At 46.9% G+C, this 17118-nt stretch overlaps 2 protein-coding genes across 2 annotated transcripts in view; one reads left to right on the forward strand and one right to left on the reverse strand.

The window, feature by feature from the left end:
• LOC306770991 (piezo-type mechanosensitive ion channel component 2-like) overlaps window positions 1-592 on the forward strand; it is a 76309-nt gene extending 75717 nt beyond the window's left edge. The window contains 2 exon segments of the mRNA XM_079260011.1: window positions 220-361; window positions 435-592. Of these exon segments, the coding sequence (XP_079116137.1) occupies window positions 220-361; window positions 435-536 (244 nt within the window). The 3' untranslated portion in view covers window positions 537-592.
• A 5602-nt stretch (window positions 593-6194) lies between these two features.
• Window positions 6195-14515, reverse strand: tmem200ca (transmembrane protein 200C-a; the record flags this gene model as incomplete). The annotated part of the gene is made up of 4 exons (XM_079260012.1): window positions 6195-7161; window positions 13771-14030; window positions 14102-14321; window positions 14406-14515. 4 exons carry the CDS (start codon window positions 14513-14515, stop codon window positions 6195-6197), a joined length of 1557 nt encoding a protein of 518 aa, XP_079116138.1.
• Between the last annotated feature and the right edge of the window lie 2603 nt (window positions 14516-17118).

Below are 17118 nucleotides of genomic sequence, written 5' to 3' on the forward strand. Positions count from 1 at the left end.
GAAGCAAAAAAATCCCGATATTCAATATTTCGATTCGATTCCCCCCCCGATCAGGAACGGTGACGTTTCTGGTCGGGATGGGAGTTCAAAGCTCTGCCCCAGTTCAAGACCTGGGATTCCAGCTGAGATCCAGCTCCTCTTCTCCCTCCACGGCGTTGTGTTTCTGTCGTTCCACGTCTTCACGCCGAGCCACACTGACCCACGTCTGTTCCCCCTCAGGATCATGGGTCTGTACGCCTCGGTGGTTCTGGTCATCGGGAAGTTCGTCAGGGAGTTCTTCAGCGGCATCAGTCACTCCATCATGTTCGAGGAACTTCCGTGTGTCGACCGCATCCTCAAACTCTGCACGGACATCTTCCTGGTGAGTCCAGGCCGACTGAGCCAATCGCATCGCTCCACCGGTTCCTCCGCTTCACCGTTCTTTTCTCTGGCAGGTGAGAGAGACCGGAGAACTGGAGCTGGAGGAGGAGCTCTACGCCAAGCTCATCTTCTTGTATCGATCACCTGAGACTCTGATCAAATGGACGCGCCGCTGACCTCATCCATCCATCCTTACTGATCCGAAGATTACAGCTGCAACCGGGACCTCCAGAAGCACACAGACAGGGTTCCCCAGACGTTCCACAGACGTTCTGCTGATGTTCCCCAGACGTTCCCCAGACGTTCTACAGACGTTCTGCTGATGTTCCCCAGACGTTCCCCAGACGTTCTACAGACGTTCTGCTGATGTTCCCCAGACGTTCCCCAGACGTTCCCCAGACGTTCTACAGACGTTCTGCTGATGTTCCCCAGACGTTCTACAGACGTTCTGCTGATGTTCCCCAGACGTTCCCCAGACGTTCTACAGACGTTCTGCTGATGTTCCCCAGACGTTCTACAGACGTTCTGCTGATGTTCCCCAGACGTTCCCCAGACGTTCTACAGACGTTCTGCTGATGTTCCCCAGACCTTCTACAGACGTTCTGCTGATGTTCCCCAGACGTTCTACAGACGTTCTGCTGATGTTCCCCAGACGTTCCCCAGACGTTCTACAGATGTTCTGCTGATGTTCCCCAGACGTTCCCCAGACGTTCTACAGACGTTCTGCTGATGTTCCCCAGACATTCCCCAGACGTTCTACAGACGTTCTGCTGATGTTCCCCAGACGTTCTACAGACGTTCTGCTGATGTTCCCCAGACCTTCTACAGACGTTCTGCTGATGTTCCCCAGACGTTCTACAGACGTTCTGCTGATGTTCCCCAGACGTTCCCCAGACGTTCTACAGATGTTCTGCTGATGTTCCCCAGACGTTCCCCAGACGTTCTACAGACGTTCTGCTGATGTTCCCCAGACGTTCCCCAGACGTTCTACAGACGTTCTGCTGATGTTCCCCAGACGTTCTACAGACGTTCTGCTGATGTTCCCCAGACGTTCCCCAGACGTTCTACAGACGTTCTGCTGATGTTCCCCAGACGTTCCCCAGACGTTCTACAGACGTTCTGCTGATGTTCCCCAGACGTTCTACAGACGTTCTGCTGATGTTCCCCAGACGTTCCCCAGACGTTCTACAGACGTTCTGCTGATGTTCTCCAGACGTTTCCCAGACGTTCTACAGACGTTCTGCTGATGTTCCCCAGACGTTCCCCAGACGTTCTACAGACGTTCTGCTGATGTTCCCCAGACATTCCCCAGACATTCTACAGATGTTCTGCTGATGTTCCTCAGACGTTCCCCAGACGTTCTACAGACGTTCTGCTGATGTTCCCCAGACATTCCCCAGACGTTCTGCTGATGTTCCCCAGACGTTCCCCAGACGTTCTACAGACGTTCTGCTGATGTTCCCCAGACCTTCTACAGACGTTCTGCTGATGTTCCCCAGACGTTCTACAGACGTTCTGCTGATGTTCCCCAGACGTTCTACAGACGTTCTGCTGATGTTCCCCAGACGTTCTACAGACGTTCTGCTGATGTTCCCCAGACGTTCCCCAGACGTTCTACAGACGTTCTGCTGATGTTCCCCAGACCTTCTACAGACGTTCTGCCGATGTTCCCCAGACGTTCTACAGACGTTCTGCTGATGTTCCCCAGACGTTCCCCAGACGTTCTACAGACGTTCTGCTGATGTTCCCCAGACGTTCCCCAGACGTTCTACAGACGTTCTGCTGATGTTCCCCAGACGTTCTACAGACGTTCTGCTGATGTTCCCCAGACGTTCTACAGACGTTCTGCTGATGTTCCCCAGACGTTCCCCAGACGTTCTACAGACGTTCTGCTGATGTTCCCCAGACGTTCTACAGACGTTCTGCTGATGTTCCCCAGACGTTCCCCAGACGTTCTACAGACGTTCTGCTGATGTTCCCCAGACCTTCTACAGACGTTCTGCTGATGTTCCCCAGACGTTCTACAGACGTTCTGCTGATGTTCCCCAGACGTTCCCCAGACGTTCTACAGATGTTCTGCTGATGTTCCCCAGACGTTCCCCAGACGTTCTACAGACGTTCTGCTGATGTTCCCCAGACGTTCCCCAGACGTTCTACAGACGTTCTGCTGATGTTCCCCAGACGTTCTACAGACGTTCTGCTGATGTTCCCCAGACGTTCCCCAGACGTTCTACAGACGTTCTGCTGATGTTCCCCAGACGTTCCCCAGACGTTCTACAGACGTTCTGCTGATGTTCCCCAGACGTTCTACAGACGTTCTGCTGATGTTCCCCAGACGTTCCCCAGACGTTCTACAGACGTTCTGCTGGTTGATAAAACTGAACCAACAACAGAACATTCGCTGTGATTATGGATAACTAATGATCAGTAACTTCTGGAACATTCCACATCCTGGAACATCTGGAATGACTTTGTCTCCTCGATGAGGGAATGACTGAGAAAAATCAGACTTACAGCCTTTTTCCACCGGCTTGTTATGTTATTGTTTACAGAGCAAACAACACTGTTTAGCCGTTGCAGCTCTTTGTGTGATTTTTGTCGGGTGTGTCCTGAGCAGGACAAACACACACAGGCGTAGGAAATGCCACCAACCAGTGAAGGAAAAGTGGAAATAAATGTGATGAAACCAGCTGTTGCGTTGTTGTCGGTAGGTTTTAAAGTCTTTGTAAACTTCCTCTGTTACTTCTGAAGCACAACGACTCGAAAGCGTCCTGGAAGCATGGAGAGGGCTCTGGTTCAGTTCAGATGACGTGTATGACGTGTAACCCTAACCCTCTGGGAATCCAGGTTCAGGCTTATCTTGAAGGTTTGGTGTGGATTGGGAGGTGCATTCACACCAGGAGAGTCCGCTACGCTCCGTCTGATTGGTGCTTCGCCTTCACTCCCCACCAGAGGCAAGAAAATATGCATCAGATCCTTGTGATCTGGATCCATCAGGTTTCTGTCAGAACTTTTAATACTTCCATGTCATACCTATGGGATAGTTCTCTTGTCAAGAGCCGTCTATTGCTCTACACGCATGTATGGTTTGGTTGTTTTTACCAGCAGTTCCATGTGCTGAACCCACAGAGCCTTGTCACGGAGCCTCCATGACACCACCTGGAGAACTGAAGCTCAGTGGGCTGTTCCCACCATTGCCATCTTGGCAACGTCACGTCTCAAAACCCCTAGGAAATACAAAAATGGGCCAAGAGGTGGAGCTGAGAGGGGGGCTGTAAACGTAGAGGTGGATGATTGACACCCACCCAACTCCTACCTGCTTGTAACTGAGAGCTAACAGAGCTAACAGAACAGGAGCTAATCTGTAGCTAACAGAGCTAACCTGTAGCTAACAGGAGCTAACTGGTAGCTAACCTGTAGCTAACAGGAGCTAACTGGTAACTAACCTGTAGCTAACAGGAGCTAATCTGTAGCTAACAGGAGCTAACCTGTAGCTAACAGGAGCTAACCTGTAGCTAACAGGAGCTAATCTGTAGCTAACAGGAGCTAACCTGTAGCTAACAGGAGCTAACCGGTAGCTAACCTGTAGCTAACAGAGCTAACCTGTAGCTAACAGGAGCTAACTGGTAGCTAACCTGTAGCTAACAGGAGCTAACTGGTAACTAACCTGTAGCTAACAGGAGCTAATCTGTAGCTAACAGGAGCTAACCTGTAGCTAACAGGAGCTAACCTGTAGCTAACAGGAGCTAATCTGTAGCTAACAGGAGCTAACCTGTAGCTAACAGGAGCTAACCGGTAGCTAACCTGTAGCTAACAGGAGCTAACCAGCTGATGGAAGTAGGTGAGTTGAAGCTAAGCCGGGTGGTTGGGATACATTCTGCCTTTTTACAGAATTTGTGCATTCACAATACCCTAAACCATGGGTGTCCAGCTCCAGTCCCCAAGGGCCACAATCCTGCAGGTTTGCCTTGTATTCCCGCTCCAACACACCTGACTCAAACGACTCACCGTGCAGAACTTAATTGGCTGTTGGGTCTGATTAATGTGAGCCAGGTGTGTTAGAAAAAGGGAAACATCAAAAACCTGCAGGACATCGACCCTCGAGGACCCACTTCGGACACCCCTACCCTAAACAAAGTACTTTCCTTTTTTCTTTTTTTTTTTTTTCTTTAAATTCATTACTTTTTTTTTTTTTAATTGATTACTTTGTTTTTTTTAATTAAAAAAAAAAATCCTTTTTTTTTTTTTTTTTTTAATAAACAAAGTACTTCCTGAGCGAATGGACCAGGATTTGAAGAAAAAAGCTGGTAAATCTGCCCTAAATGTCTCAGAGTTGGTGTGAAACCAACATCCTCAGATTTGTCAGGTCCAATGTGACGGAGTCAGATTCATGGGTTTTAATGTCAGGTTTCTTCAGAGTTACCTGGGCTTACCTCTGGAAAACATCAGATTGCCCCAAACCTGAGCAGCATTTGGAGACAGGGGTCAGCGAGGTGTCTTGTGAATCAGACACAACATCAGCTGATACCTTCAACGAGCTGATCGGATGCTAACGTTTCACTAGCATCTATAAATCATCACAGCCGTTCCTCCTGCTGGGGTGTTCATAGAAGCGCATCACTGCACAGCCATATGTTCTCTTTTGGTCTTAAAGGCTGTGTTTGGTTTGTGTGGCGTGGTGAAGATGAAGATGTCGCATCTCTCACAGAACAACATATTTTCAACCTTTATTGTCACAGCATGAAAAGTTCTGATTTATGACGTTTGACATGAGTCCAGGTCCTGTAGAGGAGATCTGGACCACAAACCAGCAGGACCATTACCGTCTGCAAGCTACCTGAGAACTGCCCGAAGCCTTTAGTCCAGACCGGATTACAAAGGTCTGAGATCTAAACTAAAGTACTTCAGAACGTCGGACCAAAGACACAAACATCAGATGAAAGAAAATGTGCTTTATTGAGATCTGTATTCCAAACGTCAGGCAGCATCGTCTTTGTGCTGTTTGGATGAAGCCGGTTCTGCTTCGGCTGGAAGACGTGGACACGCTACAACATCAGGACGGAGTTTCTAGTCCTCAACATTTTCCCAGCATGCATCACACAGCGGCGTTCCCTTTGCTCGCCTTGCTGAGATCAAACTAAAGAAACTGCTTTTAACCAGTTTACTGACTTACAATGGTCTCCCATGTTTCAGGTGTGATGGTTCAGAACTTAGACCGGCTTCAGGACCAGCTCAGAACTGGTTCAGACCTGGGTCAGGACTAGGTTTTAACATTGGTCAAGTTCTAAAGCAATTCAGACCGGGTTCAAACCTGGTTCACAACTGGTTTAGACCTTGGTAAAGTTCTAAACCTTTTCAGACCATGTTCAGACCTGGGTCAGGATTGGTTTGAACTGGTTCACATCTGGTTTAGACCTGTGTAAAGCCCAGAACCAGTTCAGACCTGGGTCAGGACTAGCTTTTAACTGGTTAACATCTGGTTTAGACCAAGGTAAAACCCAAAAACAGTTCAGATCCTTTCAGATCTGGGTCAGGTATTGCTTTGAACTGGTTCAGACCTGGCTCACAACTGTTTAGACCTCGGTCAAGTTCTGAATCAATTCAGACCTTGGTTTAGTTTGAACTGGTTCAGAACTGGTACAGACCTGGTTTAGACATGGGTAAAGTCCAGAACCAGTTCAGACCTGGGTCAGGACTAGGTTGAACTGGTTAAGTACTGGTTCACACCTGGTTCATCATCGTCATCATCATTTGGTCACGATTGTCCCTGAAGTCACATGACATCTGGGTTGTGCACAGTCTAACTCCTGATTGGCTGTCTTGTCTCCGCCTCCTCACACCTCTCCATTTACGCAGCTTGTCTGTGATGTCACTTCCTCTGACCTATAAGTCCCGCCCTGTGATGAAGACCACTCGAATGAGTCTTCGTCTCCGTGAATCAGCTGACTGTAACCTGCAGTGACGATGACAGTTGGCAAGCTCCGCCTCCTGGCGGGAGGCGCTGGTGTGGAGGTGGAGGAGGAGAGGAGGTGAGACAAGGAGGAGTGGGACAGGTGTGAGGGTGTGAGGGAGGAGGATGAGAGAAGGAGCAGGGCCTGGGATCCTCCTGGCACTGATGGAGAGGAGGTGGAAGCACACGGAGGCGGAAGAGGAGGAGGTGAGCCCTGGTCTCCTCCCTCAGCTTTCCGCAGTTCCTCCTCTCTCCCTGCTGCTCCCCATATGGAGTGCCTCCTGCAGGTGGAAGTGGGGTGTGGGCGGCGCAGTGGTAATGTGAAGGACCAGAGCGCCTCCTTGGGTTGGGAGGTCCAGCAGGTGGAGGTGTGGGTGGAACTGAAACTCCGGGGTAGAGAGTGTCTCTCATAGGAGGCAGAGGATGGAGGAGGAAGAGGAGCGTCTGTCTGCTCCTGGTAGATGCTGAAGACTCCTCCTTCCTCTCCACCTCCTGCTTTGTTGCCCTCAGGTTGCCTTGACAGCAGCCCACCTCCTCTGTCTCCTCCCTCCCTCCTGCTCATCAGGGAGGTGGGAAAGGCCCTGGACTTCGTCTCCAGACTCTTGGACTGGACGTAGTTGATGAGGCCGTTGAGGGGATTGGCAGAGGGGGGGCAGGATGAGGAGGAGGAGGAGGGGGGTTTTCTGAGAGTGTGAAGGTCTATAACGGTGGAGTAAATGTCCCGCAGGTTGATGACCTTGGTCTTCTTGTCGCGATTTTCGTGCAGGACGGCATTGGCACAGATGAAGAGGAAAATCCCGATTCCCATGATGAGCGGGCCGAGGACCTTCAGCCTATCAGAGTACAGATACCTGTGGAGACATGATGTCACAGCCAATCAGAGGATCAGGCCAGAGTACTAATCTGTTATAGAAAAGAAAAATAATCCAGAAAAAAATTGTTTTGTTTTGTTTAAAAAACTATTTTGGCGACGTGTTAAAAGTCCACCTCAGTTCCAGAAGAAGGTTTTAAACATGAAACATGTGGAACTGCATGGAAGATTCTGGAAGTTCAGATCCTCTGGAATTCTCTGTTCTGCTGCAGAAATCTGAAATTCTTCTGAACAGATGCTGAAGAACATATACGTCCTCAAACAGCAGCAGCGTCGGCTCACCATCCTACCTCCACACCGGAGGCCTGTTCAACGAAGTGAGACTGACAAACCAAGGATATCTCTCTTGTCACCTGGTAACATAGACTGTATATGAAAGATGGACGGAGCCTCCGGCGGTTAAAAGTGAAGCCTATGTGGAAGTGTATAAAACTGCAGTTCCCCCTTCATCCACTAGGGGCTCCAAAACAGAGCAAATCCCCATAGACTCCCATGTTAAAAAGACCAACTTCACAGCAGCAATAAACCTGTTTACAGCAGGAATAAACATGTTTACAGCCTGGTACAAAAATCCATTTTAGGTTTAATAGGTCAGGTTTACCTTCATGACAACTGTGGGGGGAGTGAATTTTTTTCTAACTCGCCCAATTAAAAGTAATTTAATCTAAAAATTTGTCATATTTAGGGGCGTGTCTTTTTGATTGACAGGTACCAGATCTCCTGCTTCAACTCAGCAGAACGTAGAACAACCGCGGTTTTTAGCCGGTTAACAACGTGACTTAGCTTTTGCCCGCTTACCTCCGTTAGCTGGTTAGCTCCTGTTATCTCGGTTAGCTCTTAGCTACAGAAAGCTTGGAGTTGGCTCGATGTCAATCATCCACCATGACGCTCACAGCCCCCTTCTCAGCTCCACCTCTTTGCCCATATTTGTATTTTCGGGCGAGACGACACGCATGACCCTGCCAAGATGGTGATGGTAGGAACCGCCCACCGAGCTTCAATTCAGCTCCTCAGAAACCTACGGGTGATGTCACGGAGGCTCCGCCCATCTTTTTATATACAGTTTATGCCTGGTAATCAGTTTGGTAAATCCACCCAGTATGTTTCAAAGATCAGAGTGCACTCACATGATAGGGAGTTTGCAGCTTCGGACCAATCGCGAACTTGGAGAAACCCTGCAGAGCAGCTACTTGACCATGGAAGAGCAGACCAAACTAAACACATCACCCATGCCAACACTGTTGCCATAGTAACAACCAGGAAGGAATACTGACAGACAATGCTTTCATTTGGCAGATTATATAATGTTAATTAATCAAACAATATAAATAGACAGTAGTCTGATTACTGGTTTACAGCCCAGATGTTTCAGGCAGAATTTTCTCAGTTCTTTTCTCTCCTAAACTCTTTTCATCATCTGTGCGCCAACTTTGTAAAGTGAGCAGCCATTTACCAGTACATCTGATTGGTCAAGAGGGGGTGCTTTTATACTGGTTAATTTCTTACCCAGAACATAACCTGTTCCAGAGCAGGCTAGCTGCTCAACGTAACTTACCATGGTGATTTACCACCATAATGGTACATCATGGTAATGTTGGTAATTGTGGTGGTAATTGTTTCACAGGCCTGTTAGACATGAGCACAAAAGTTTAATAATGAACTAAGAGCTTTTTTCTTTGTTTGACTTATTTATTAAATTTAGTTTATTTGTTGTAGCTACTTTTAGCGTCTTAAACGTTACCCTGATTGATACGGTCGTGTTGTGCAGCGTGTCTCTTTGTGCAAGAGGAACTTCTCCCAAGAGAGACGAATAAAGTGACCTTTATAAGCTATAGAAGCAGAAAAATATGTTTAGAAACATTTTGTGAAACTATCTTACATCCATGTCCAAACCAAGGCGAGGTTTGAAGTGCTTTCTCCCAGGCTGAAGCAGCAGCTAGCTTTAGGGTAAACAGGTGTGTTCACTAACAGGATCATCTACCTGCAGTGGAGCAGAGCTAACTATATTCAGCTAGTTTACTGGCTGGTTGGAACAGCTGCCAAATAGGTCTTCTACTTTATGGCACCTGGATTATACGCCTAAACTGACCCAGCAGTGATGAAACCTACTCAGGATTCTGCTGTTATTAGATTAGCTGCAAGCATGGTTACTAAACTCTCACAGAAATGTTGCGTCAGGACCAAAACTATGGTGTTTAGGTCTCTCAGCATAGTGGCAACCAGACCAGGTTCAATTCTGACATCTTCCCCATCTATCTAACAGACAATAAAGCATTCCCAAACCATTTTCCTTGAGGATCCCTTTCATGCGAATACTAAAAAGCTGTGGGACCATTCATGCTTGTTTTTATTCTTTAATTGTGAAATTCTCATCTTTAATACTTTATTTTGACTGAGTTCTTCCTCCGATGAAGTCAAAGTAAAAACTTATACCTTTACTTCGGGATAAATCGTCTGCTCTGTTGGACCAAATGACAAGATGACAAGTTCAACTCGTCTCTGTGTGGACATGGTCTTAATGTTTAATCACAATGGCTCTGGTGGGTTTCAGGAAAACACGCATTGTACAAATAACATCTCACAGGTTTTAAAGCCTTCCTTTGGAAATAATATTTTTCATTTCATTATTGATGATGACCAAAAGGCCAGTCTAGCCAACTTAAAACATCACCTGAGAGGTCTGTTCCGATACCAGACACCTTTCTATCATCATGGATCTTCATGGTCGCGATTTGTCTAGGGCAGGGGTGTCCAGCTCCGGTTCTCAAGGGCCAGAACCCTGCAGGTTTTCCATGTATCTCTGCTCCAACACACCTGACTCAAATTAATCAGTAGCGCAGAACATCATTGGCTGTTTGATCCAGTTAATGGGAGCCAGACGTGTTGGAACAGGGATATATGGAAAACCCACAGGACAGGACCCCCAAGGACCGGCTTTGGACACCACTGGTTTGGGGTTTATCCCAAGCTGAAACCTGACTGGAACATGGCTGACAAACTCCAAGACCAGTGACAACTTCAGACACATGCTGGCTAGTCCCAGCTATCTGACAGGGATTCTGACTTGGAGATGTAAGGTTCCAGTACACCTTTATGACAAGATACAGACAAGTCAACTGGTGGGGGTGTGATTGCACATAAATCAGTGTTTGTTTCACTGTTCCTTCCATATCTGCCTCAGGAAATTTGACAGAAAGCTTGTCTAAAAAGTCAGAGATTTCAAACAATCTCTCCAGATTGATCTGTTGACGTCCTTGGTGACATACCCTGACAAACAGTCCAACAGACTTCCACCAGTATGTAAGACGACCTCCCAGACACAATAAAATCTCAACCCAGATGTTGCAACAGCCGCCTGGAGATAATGTGTTAATGCAGTAAGAGGGTTGCTGCCTCCTTACCATAACTGACACCTTCTCCCCGTCTACCAAACTGGTCTGATGACATGATGATGATGATGCTGGCTTCAGACTGAGACCTTGTCCACACGTAGCCGGGGGTTTTGTAAAACCGAATGTCTTCCCTCCTCTGTCCAGTAAAAAAATGACTCTACAAGACCTCGATTTTTAAATACAAATCCATCCACACACCTCCACATAACTGCACTGTTCAGCACACTCATTAGCATATCCTACCATTAATCCTATCCAGTCAGAATAACCTTCCATCTCACGACGTCACTTCCACAAAACAGTATACATGCCTCCCAACATGATCTGGTTAGGTGGTGGAAAATTACCGTCCTTAATGTCACCCTTTGCCGTTGTTAGTTTATGTGGAGCAGAATTACAGCTTGTAAAAAACAAACACAAGCGCCTGGACAACAGATAACGCCATCACAGTTCTGAGGACGCCCATGCTGGTGTAAATGTTAAGAGTTCATATGTTCAGTAAGCGGCATGCCTTCAGTTTCATTTTGAAAAGGCCAGACAGGATGTCTGCGCTTTGTTGTTGGAGAAATTTGAGGGTGCTGACTAATAATGAAATACGGCGACTGTGCCAGTTCCACAGAACTACTTTGTGTTCTTGTTTTATATATTCTAAAAGTTTAGGCTCATAAACAAGACCCTTGGTTACATAAACAAAGGTCGCACAAGTGACATCGTGTGCAGACGCAGAGGGTGATGTTTCAAATCATAAAACCCCGGTTATATATGTCCACATGCAGACGTGCAAACAGCGAATTCGCAAATCTTCACTTTAGTTGGAGGTTTTTAAAACCCATCGTTTTTGATACATAAATCTGCGTTTTGATGACATGACAGGCCGAATCGGGGAAAAATGTCTTCGTTTTTTTCCAGATACACTGCTACGTGCGGACAAGGCCTGTCTCGAGGCTCCAGATTGGGACCTGTTTGGAGTGTCGACGAGCTCAATGATGTTATGAATAGTTGGGTTTCATATTGCAAAAACATGACACCAGTTAAAAATGAGAAGACTGATCCAGATAATACACACTGGGTTTCTAAGACACTTAAAGATTTTTGCATAGAAAAAAACAAATATAAACAAATATAAGGATAATCTTTTTGGACAGTACAGAAATTCCAACTGAGATTAATGAATGCGGCAGAAAGAGGTTCACCTCAGTAGTTTAATGCATAGACAAGATAACAAACTGTCCTCTTTTAGTCCCTCCCTAGAAACTCAGTTTCTGAACAATGTTGATGTAGTTAGGTGTTAAAAATGTGAACTGAGAAGAAGCTCGTTGATCCCAATGACCACAAAACACCTGCACTGACCAGCTTGGCTGAATCCTAAATTCTAGCTTTAATCTGTCTCTCTGCCAGCAGGGGACAGCTGTCTTTTTGGACAAAGTCCATACTGGTCCCAGTCACCTCTATGAACAACTTTAACCTCTCTGGTCATGAAGTAGTTAAAGAAACTGGTTAAGATGTTGATGAAAGCCGAGTATCTCTTCAGTCTGCTGATAGAGCCAGGAGACGTCCTGCTGCTTTGTCTGGACTAGAAGCATCTAGAAGGCAGGAAGAATCAGCTCGGCTGAATATTCTTGGTTTATGGACAGCCTTTCACACCATCCAGCCTTTTGTTCTTGTTAACAAACTTCTGAATGTGTTTGGTTTGGACAAACAAGTGAGAATTGACAGAACTCAGTCCAGCCTCTTAACATCCCCTGCCAGCTGACTTCAGGGTGGTGTTATCTACTGTTTTTATATATTTTATACACCACCGCACTGGCAGTTTCATCAGAAAGTATGTGGATGTCTCTGCAACCATCAGCCTGCTTAGGGATGATGAAATCTGCCACATTCTAACTGATTTTATGTTAGTGTGAAAAATCCTTCCATCAAATGAATATCTCTCAAACAAAGGAGATATGTCCGGATTTAAGACAAGCCTTCCCAGCGCCACAGTGTTGCTTTATCCAAACTCAACCAGTCTGAACTAAAGACCAGTTATAAATACGGAGGAAAAATCATCAATCAATTCTATGCCAACTGGGAATCTCTGGGTAAAAATAGTAAGCAACAGCTCTTTTGCCAGAGAAAGCTGCCAAGTTTCACATCAACTAGACTTTGATGAAGCTATTTTATGGTGTTTTTATTGAGTCGGTCCTGTCCTTCTGTATCATCTTCCTGCTGGAAACCTGACGGTCAGAAACAAAAAAAAAACTTTCTCCAGGGGACAGTAGACTTCTGTTGCCTGGAGGACATCTATAGCAGGCATAAGAAGGCAAAGTCCAACCCCTTGGATTCCCATCATCCCCTCAACAAATAAAACTGATTGTTTCCTCCTGGTCTCCACAAAACCATCCATCAGCCTTTAAAACTAGATCTGAGTTTTCCTTTGTACCTTCTTCTATTAAGGCTGGGGTAGGTAATGTTGGGCAGCTAGCAGGATGTGAAAGTGGCACCCTGTCTTGGCTCCTCCCCCTGTCTTGGCTCCTCCCCCTCTGGTTCTGCTCCTTGCGTGATCCGGGGCTTTTTTATTCGCAGCTTTTTCCCACCAACTATTTTCTCTTTCTCGGCTGTTTAGCAGGAGGAGGCAAATAAACCGAGCCGGGTCGGGAAATCCTTCCTGCATTTTCTCAGCCATGTTTGCCTTCCGAGTTTCTTCTTTACTACTTTGTATTTTCATCCTAACACGCTGTTTATATGCAGGGTGTGGCTATCAGGTATGCGCTGCTGGAGGGGGAGGAGGGGAGCCGGGAGAAGAAGTTACGAAATATAAGAAATGAACAACTCCATTTGGGTCGGAACGTTTGGATTGGTCAGAGTTTTTACAGATTTACAGTAAACTGAGTGGTCTAACTGTATTTCTTATTGTTCATGATTACAGAATGTATAGACTACTATCAGGACGAGGAACCGCTTCACCCAGAGGAACATGTCTCTGAGTAACGTTACCTACCCCAGTTTTAAGTCCTACATGGTGCAGAAAGGCAGTGTGTGAATGATGTCTGCTGCAGAACAAGTGAAGGTTCAGACCCACAGCTGTACCTTCCTACATCCTCTTCACCAGACCAAGAGTCTCTGCCTAGAGGTCTGCAACCCCTGATGCAACCGTCTGAATCACATAAAAGACCATTTAACCAGAACTAGCTTCAGACAGGTTTAGGTTAGTTTACCGGTCTAGAAAGTCCTCCAGAAATCCTCGTGGGAGCTGCTGACTCGTCCCATTGATGATTTCTGTTTGGTTAAAGCCCTCCATGTTCATTCCTCCCTCGTCTCCTTCATCTCCTCCATGTGCTGCGAGGATCCCCTCATCTCTTTCATCCCCTCTGTCTCCTTGGGGGAGCCCTTTGTCTCCTCCTGGGGCGCCTTCATCTTCTTCGTCTTCTCGGTGGATCTCTTCATCTCCTTCAAGCTCCTCTGCATTCTCTCCTCCCTGAATCACAGACAGATGTTCAGGGAAACATCTGGGCCACAACTGCAGCATTAGAAATGTGACAAACTCACCTGGATGCCAGCGGGGGCAACTGTGGTGCTGCTGGAGGACACTGAAGCCATGGCGGCGCCCTCCTGTGACTGAGCACTGAAGAACAGTCCATCTCGAGGCCAGTAGCCCAGAGCCGCCATTAAGACGCCCCCCAGCAGGACCAAGATGCCGAACACTGCCACCAGACCCGCCACTGAGCACAGCTTCACCTTCCCTTTGACAACCACCACCTCACTCCTCCTGGAGGGCAGGAAGTGACGTCATCGTGGGGTAATTTGTTAGGCGACCTCTGACACTGTGGCCGTGTTACTGATTGTGTCGTACCTTTTGTTTTTGCTTTTGTTCTTCTTTTGTGTGTGTGCTTTGTGTGGTTTGGACCTCAGAGAGTCCTGACGCCTTGCATTGATCCTCAGCAGGCCGCCAGTTGCAATCATCACCAATCAGATGGCGGAACCGCACCCACTGCTACCTTACCTGGATAGATAAACATCCTGGTTGAGGTAACAATCGTTTCTGTCTTCAAAGGTTTCAGAAGATCTGAACATTATAACTAAAAGTGTATAACTAGTGGAGATCCAGAGCTAGTCAAGGTGTATAACTAGTGGAGATCCAGAGCTAGTCAAGGTGTATAACTAGTGGAGATCCAGAGCTAGTCAGGGTGTATAACTAGTGGAGATCCAGAGCTAGTCAAGATATATAACTAGTGGAGATCCAGAGCTAGTCAGGGTGTATAACTAGTGGAGATCCAGAGCTAGTCAAGGCGTATAACTAGTGGAGATCCAGAGCTAGTCAAGGTGTATAACTAGTGGAGATCCAGAGCTAGTCAAGGTGTATAACTAGTGGAGATCCAGAGCTAGTCAAGGTTTATAACTAGTGGAGATCCAGAGCTAGTCAGGGTGTATAACTAGTGGAGATCCAGAGCTATAACTAGTGGAGATCCAGAGCTAGTCAAGGCGTATAACTAGTGGAGATCCAGAGCTAGTCAGGGTGTATAACTAGTGGAGATTCAGAGCTAGTCAAGGCGTATAACTAGTGGAGATCCAGAGCTAGTCAGGGTGTATAACTAGTGGAGATCCAGAGCTAGTCAAGGCGTATAACTAGTGGAGATCCAGAGCTAGTCAAGGCGTATAACTAGTGGAGATCCAGAGCTAGTCAAGGCGTATAACTAGTGGAGATCCAGAGCTAGTCAAGGCGTATGACTAGTGGAGATCCAGAGCTAGTCAAGGCGTATAACTAGTGGAGATCCAGAGCTAGTCAAGGTGTATAACTAGTGGAGATCCAGAGCTAGTCAGGGTATATAACTAGTGGAGATCCAGAGCTAGTCAAGGTGTATAACTAGTGGAGATCCAGAGCTAGTCAGGGTGTATAACTAGTGGAGAGCCAGAGCTAGTCAAGGCGTATAACTAGTGGAGAGCCAGAGCTAGTCAGGGTGTATAACTAGTGGAGATCCAGAGCTAGTCAAGGCGTATAACTAGTGGAGAGCCAGAGCTAGTCAGGGCGTATAACTAATGGAGATCCAGAGCTAGTCAAGGCGTATAACTAGTGGAGATCCAGAGCTAGTCAGGGCGTATAACTAGTGGAGATCCAGAGCTAGTCAAGGTATATAACTAGTGGAGATCCAGAGCTAGTCAGGGTGTATAACTAGTGGAGATCCAGAGCTAGTCAAGGCGTATAACTAGTGGAGATCCAGAGCTAGTCAAGGCGTATAACTAGTGGAGATCCAGAGCTAGTCAAGGCGTATTACTAGTGGAGATCCAGAACTAGTCAAGGCGTATAACTAGTGGAGATCCAGAACTAGTCAAGGCGTATAACTAGTGGAGATCCAGAGCTAGTCAAGGCGTATAACTAGTGGAGATCCAGAGCTAGTCAAGGCGTATTACTAGTGGAGATCCAGAACTAGTCAAGGCGTATTACTAGTGGAGATCCAGAACTAGTCAAGGCGTATAACTAGTGGAGATCCAGAGCTAGTCAAGGCGTATAACTAGTGGAGATCCAGAGCTAGTCAAGGTATATAACTAGTGGAGATCCAGAGCTAGTCAAGGCGTATAACTAGTGGGGAGCCAGAGCTAGTCAGGGTATATAACTAGTGGAGAGCCAGAGCTAGTCAAGGTGTATAACTAGTGGGGAGCCAGAGCTAGTCAGGGTGTATAACTAGTGGAGATCCAGAGCTAGTCAAGGCGTATAACTAGTGGAGATCCAGAGCTAGTCAAGGTATATAACTAGTGGAGATCCAGAGCTAGTCAAGGCGTATAACTAGTGGGGAGCCAGAGCTAGTCAGGGTATATAACTAGTGGAGAGCCAGAGCTAGTCAAGGTGTATAACTAGTGGGGAGCCAGAGCTAGTCAGGGTGTATAACTAGTGGAGATCCAGAGCTAGTCAAGGCGTATAACTAGTGGAGATCCAGAGCTAGTCAGGGTGTATAACTAGTCGAGATCCAGAGCTAGTCAAGGTGTATAACTAGTGGAGATCCAGAGCTAGTCAAGGTGTATAACTAGTGGAGAGCCAGAGCTAGTCAGGGTGTATAACTAGTGGAGAGCCAGAGCTAGTCAAGGCGTATAACTAGTGGAGATCCAGAGCTAGTCAAGGCGTATAACTAGTGGAGAGCCAGAGCTAGTCAAGGTGTATAACTAGTGGGGAGCCAGAGCTAGTCAAGGTGTATAACTAGTGGAGATCCAGAGCTAGTCAAGGCATATAACTAGTGGAGATCCAGAGCTAGTCAGGGTGTATAACTAGTGGAGAGCCAGAGCTAGTCAAGGCATATAACTAGTGGAGATCCAGAGCTAGTCAAGGTGTATAACTAGTGGAGATCCAGAGCTAGTCAGGGTGTATAACTAGTGGAGATCCAGAGCTAGTCAAGGTGTATAACTAGTGGAGATCCAGAGCTAGTCAGGGTGTATAACAGACCTCCAGTAGATACGGATCTTTATTCTCTCAGGTCTTCACAGAGCTGAGAAGGAGTTCAGTTTGTTTCCATGTAAGTCGGGACGACTGCCAGCTGGCGCGCCACATTTTGGTGATCATGGTTCATAAACCACAC

This window comes from Telmatherina bonti, assembly GCF_933228915.1.
Source record: "Telmatherina bonti genome assembly, chromosome: 20".
Taxonomy (NCBI): Eukaryota; Metazoa; Chordata; class Actinopteri; order Atheriniformes; family Telmatherinidae; genus Telmatherina; species Telmatherina bonti.